Genomic DNA, 5,783 nt, shown 5'->3' with positions numbered 1-5,783 from the left:
ACATTATCAGAAGGTCCAAAAACTTTTTAATGTTATACTAATGATTTAGTTTGGAGAAAAACTTTTTTTAAAAAATATTTACTTGATTATTTTTTTATTTATTAAACTTCACTTCATTATTTCATCCACAACTCCATTTTCTTCACAGTGAGTCAATATCAAGGCAATGAACAGCAGACTAAGTGTTGTTTGGATGGCATGAAGGAAATCCCACTTTCATACACATGTGAGAGGAGAGCAGAATACATTTTGGATGGTCAGGCCTGTGTTGATGCCTTCCTGAAGTGCTGCAATGAAATGGAAAGCCAGACAGATGAGATGAAAGAAGACCATCTCAAATTAGCTCGAAGTAAGAAACAGGAACAAGAAGAAAGTATTTACATTTCATTTTCTCAAAGGAAGTAATGACCTCTGATGTTTTAACATTTTAGGTGAGGATGATGACAGTTACATGGACAGCAATGAAATAGTTTCTCGTACCAACTTTCCTGAAAGTTGGCTGTGGTCAGACATCATTCTTCCAGCTTGTCAACAACCCAACTGGTGAGTCATTTGAAGGTTGTATGAATTTTACAAAAAACTCACAAACACAGCCAAACATGTACACATTTTGGTCAATTGATTTTTTTAAACAATCACCATCTAGACCAGTGGTGCCCAACAACGGCAGATGATTGACGGGTGGACCTTTTAGACTCCTTTACACCAGAAACCTGTCACAAAAACACGGTTTAGATCTACATTTACTTTTACAAATGAAAACGAAGTTTGACACATAAATCAGTGCTTTATCTACAATGAGCTGAAAACATGTCCCACAGTTAATAATCAACTGATAATCTAAGTTTCAGTGCTTTAGTACATGCAGTGCAAAATATCAAAGTGCATGTCAAACAGCAAAACAAATGAACAACAACATTAACATGCCACTAGTGAGAAACATGAAGCTGGTCTTTGGCTTTTATCAGCTTCTCAATTTCAGGCTGCAGCTGAGTCACTGACAGGGTGAGTATGTCCTGTAGGTGTGGGTCCGTCAGAGTTCTCCTGAGTCTGGACTTGTTAAGGTTCAATACACTAAAGGTCTGTTCACAGATGTAAGAGCTCCCAAACAAAGATAACATCATCTGTGCATGTTTCCTAACATTTGGGTACCTTTCTGATGAGATGTGTGTAGAAATCTTTGAGGTTTAATGACATGAATTTATTCTTTAGCTCAGAATCGCACTGAAACTCAATGAGCTCCATCTGAACGTGATCAGGCACTGAGTCCACATTTATGTTGAAGGGCTGGGAAAACAGCTCCATGTCACCTCCACTTTTCCAAAAGTCCTCAAAGCGTAACTCAAACTCCTAGTCCAGGATCCTGAGTAGTGCTGCATGTTCAGGCAGTCTCTCTTTCACCAGTTTCACCTCTTTCAGACTCGGGAAGTGTGCAAGGTTTCCTGAGAAGAAGTTAAGGGCTGCTAAGTCTTCAAACAACAACACAGCATAACAATTGTTGCAACATAAATCTTTTCATTGAARTAATGAGCCTTTTTTAGCTATACACCCTAAACAACTACAYATTTAAACTACACAACAGTGTAAAAGTASAGGTGTACTTGTGCACTTACTAATAACCTATTTCACATAATATCAAACGCCAYAACTTCACCTTTATTATGTGAAGTGCATGCTGCCAACTTTCCTCTCTACTATCACTTAATAATTAAATCATCACCAAAATAATATAAAGATTGAAAACAAACACCTACGCCTGCCTGTCCATCAAGTTTAAACACCACGGACAGCACTGTCCCTCCACAACAGAGAAAAAAAGGTAGGACTTACTCATTGCATAAACAGCAGTAATAGACATTATTACAATTCAAATTGTGTTTCTGTACACATACACAAACACACACGTGCACATATATAGTAATTACTCCCCAGCTGACAGATGTCGACAGCGTAGCTGTAACTTCGACCTGAAGGCCTTTACATGGTCAAACAGCTCTGTGATGACCTGTTCTTTTCCCTGAAGCTGAATATTCAGGATGTTGAGCTGCTCAGTGATGTCCACCATAAAAGTCCAAAACCACTTGTCATCTGAGGGGACTTGAGTGTCGCTGTTCTTGCTTTTAAGAAACTCCGTGATGGCATGGCGTAGCTCAAAAAATCTTTTGAGGACTTTCCCTCAGCTCAGCCACCACACCTCTTGGTGGTACAGCACCTCTTTGTATTCTGAGTCCACCTCCTCCAGAAAAGCCCTGAACTGTCGGTGTGAGAGAGGTTTTGAGTGTATGCAATTTATAATTGCAATAACGCTGCGCACCACGTCCCCCAAGCCAAGTGATTTGGTGCAGAGTTGTTCTTGATGAAGGATACAGTGGTATTTTGCCACCTTACCTCCGCAGTGGGCAGCCTTCTGAGAAACTAGTGTGGTGAGACCTGCTTTCCTCACAACCATGGCAGGTGCTTCATCTGTCATTATTCCAACCATTTTTTCTCCCAGCTCAGCACATTCGTATCCAGCACGTGCTCAACTGTTGCAAATAAATCTTCACTTTTTGTTGTGTTGCACAGTGTTTCAAATCCAGCCAGCTCCTGTGTAATCTCCATATTTTCATTCACTCCCCGTATGAAGAGCAGAAGTTGCACCGAGTCCGAAACATCCATACTCTCATCACACATCACACACCAAAGAAAATGCAATAAATTCACAGGCTTTGTCTTTAAACTGYTCCTTAATGTCACGAGACACATCCTCAATGYGACGTGTCACAGTATTTCAGGAGAGGCTGATTTGAGAAAAAGTTCTCACTTGAGACRGGCACATAAACRCCGCAGCTGTGKACAGACATTMCTTAACATAATCTCCCATTGAAAATGATCTTCCAGTCTGGGCAATAAAYGCAGAAATCTCAAAGCTGGCCCATGTCGTGCTGTCCTGGGYTGTCGAGGGCCATGTAAGAGCACCTTGTTGAGAACAGCGTTTAGCTAGCAAGTTGGCGATCTTGTTTCTTCGGGCATCACCTTKGTACTGTGAAAAYGCTGGATGCTTCATCTCATAGTGACAACGTATGTTATATTTGTTTATAACAGCAACAGACTGATTGCAGATAAGGTAGACGGCTTTAGAGTTAATGTCAGTAAAAAAWTTTCATCCTCCCAAGACTTTTTGAAATGTCTTTTGTCTATGTGCCACTTACGGTGTTGTTCCATGTTTGCGCTTGTTTAAGCTAGCAGCCAGTGTGTTGTCCGCTTTTTTCTTTTTAGTGGTGCTGGAGAAAGTTCGACATCTGCTCAAGTAGCAAAGGCTCATGGGACATGTCATACTTGATAAAATATTAAATGGTAAATGGACTGTACTTATAAAGTGCTTTTCTATCCAACCTGGAAACTCAAAGTGCTTTACACTACAACCTGTGTCCTCATTTACCCATTCACACAGCACTCTATTAGGTCTCTATAAAGCTAACATGTACAATCATCTGTGGAGACTAATCAGTGCCAATCACATTCATACACTGACGGGACACACATCAGAGGCATTAGGGATGAAGTGTCTTGCCCAAGGACACAACAACTGAGACAGCTGGACGGGGGATCGAACCAGCGACCTTCCGGTTCCAGGACGACTCCCCTAACCACTCTGCCACAGTGTTTTTGGTTTCATAAAATGCGAAAATCTACAAATATGCTTAAATATTATCTAAATATCATATACACTACTCACAAAAAGTTAAGGATATTTGGCTTTCAGGTGAATTTTATGGAAAATGTTAAAAGTTCACGCTATAGTGATATCACATCATGAAAGTAGGACATTTAAGTAGAAGAATGCACCGGTAATTTCCTTGTCTCAAACAACTGAAACAAAAGTTAACAACAATGGTGGGTACAACACNAAGTAGGACATTTAAGTAGAAGAATGCACCGGTAATTTCCTTGTCTCAAACAACTGAAACAAAAGTTAACAACAATGGTGGGTACAACACAACAAAAAATTTCAACGTTTCAATAATTCATGTGCCCTTGAGCAACAATTACAGCTTGACAATGACGTCTGATGCTGTTCACAAGTCGACTTATTGTCTGTTGGGGCATGGCATCCCACTCTTCTTGAAGGGTAGCCCTCAGGTAATTGAGGTTCTGGGGTGCAGAGTTTCGAGTCTCCACAAGGCGACTCAGCTGAACCCACAGGTTTTCAATGGGATTCAGGTCTAGAGAAAGTGCAGGCCATTCCATTTGAGGTACACCAGTCTCCAACAGTCATTCCCTGATGATGTGACTTCGATGAGCTGGAGTATTGTTGTCCATGAAGATAAAAATCAGGCCTGTGTTGTTCATGTAATATTCAGTAGTGGTATGTAATATGGGCTTGTCACTGTACCATTCACAAAGTGTAGGGCAATTCTGTACCGACTGGAGACACCTGCCCACACTGTAACACCGCCACCACCAAAAGTTCGTCTGGTGACAACAGTGGCTGATGCATAGTGCTCTCCTTGATGTCTCCAACATTGCTGGTGGTCATCATTTCTGCTCAACGTGAATCGACTTTCATCAGAGAATAGCACTGAGGCCCACTGGTCTGTCGTTCCAGCGTAAATGCTCCCTGGCCCATGCAAGATGATGACGCCTGTGCCTGGTGGTGTGGTCAGGTACCCTTGCAGGTCGTCTAGCATGCAGATCATGCTGATGTAACCGGTTTTGAATGGTCTGACGAGACACTTGGGTGCCTCTCACCTCCCTTAACCATGCCTGGAGTTGAGTGGCATTCATCATCTGGTTTCTCAGGACATTGTTCACAATGTAGTGGTCTTTAGCATGGGATGTGGCCAAAGGACGTCCACTTCTACACTTTTCTGTGACTCTTTCAGTCTCTCTGTTGCAACCTGCTGATGACACTCTGTGACATTCTAAGTTCAGAGGCCACGTCCATCTGAGAACATCCTGTTGAAGCGTCCATATGCAAGGTAACGTACTGTTGATCCATTGTTAGGTGTCATCTTGGTCTCGTGATGTCAAAATGTGAACAGCATGATGAGGACGACTGTTTAAACACCAGCTCTAATTGAAYCAGGACATTATTGATCAATCAAACACCTGTTGTGAATTTTGCCGTTAAGCTCCTCATTAGAAAACAGCAACTTGTGCAAAAAGAAATGAAACATTTAACAGTTGGATATATGCATTCAAAAGCTTAGAGAAGGACACATTAAGTTCACCTGTAAAGGTTTAAATGCATTTTAAGCTCGTCCTGAAATTTCACCCAAAAGCTGAATATCCCTAACTTTTTGTGAGTAGTGTATATTTAATATTTAATCTTAGTATATTTCTAAAAATAAAGTAAGCATCATGAGTAAGAACTCTCTGTACTACAGCCCCTTATATAGTCATTGGCTTCCTTTGAAGGACGATCGAAAAGTGTGAATTTAAAAGGGATGATTCTCACGGGAGGTTTATGACCTAGTAATTAGGCCAACTGCTGGTGGGCCAAAATAAATGGCTTGGTGGGCCAACTTTGGCCCACGGGCCCCACTTAGGGCACCTCTGACCTAGACCTACCTCTGACAAAGTTTGTACTTTTCTGTGTTTCAGTGAGTCCACCACGTTAATGAAAGCTGTTCCGTTGCCAGACTCAATCACAACCTGGCAGTTCACTGGCATCAGCCTGTCAAAAACTCTTGGTGAGCAGTGTGCAACTACAGTTTGATTTTGTTACTCTCTTACCATCACTTAAAAGTCTAATCTTTTCCATTGTCTCATCATGTTTGGGCTGTCTCTCATCTTTAAGG

General features: G+C 41.4%; 1 protein-coding gene across 1 annotated transcript; it reads left to right on the top strand.

Moving 5' to 3' along the window:
- Window positions 1-123: 123 nt before the first annotated feature.
- LOC106537041 (complement C3) lies at window positions 124-5,727 on the top strand. Its single transcript, XM_014034407.1, has 3 exons — window positions 124-349; window positions 432-543; window positions 5,587-5,727. The coding sequence occupies exons 1-3, from the start codon at window positions 199-201 to the stop codon at window positions 5,699-5,701; spliced, it is 378 nt and encodes a 125-aa protein (XP_013889861.1). The 5' UTR covers window positions 124-198; the 3' UTR covers window positions 5,702-5,727.
- The last annotated feature ends 56 nt before the right edge of the window (window positions 5,728-5,783 follow it).

Source organism: Austrofundulus limnaeus, unplaced genomic scaffold (genome assembly GCF_001266775.1).
Source record: "Austrofundulus limnaeus strain Quisiro unplaced genomic scaffold, Austrofundulus_limnaeus-1.0 Scaffold2102, whole genome shotgun sequence".
NCBI lineage: Eukaryota > Metazoa > Chordata > Actinopteri > Cyprinodontiformes > Rivulidae > Austrofundulus > Austrofundulus limnaeus.
Note: the sequence above shows the minus strand (reverse complement) of the source record. Positions and strands in the feature narration are given on the sequence as shown.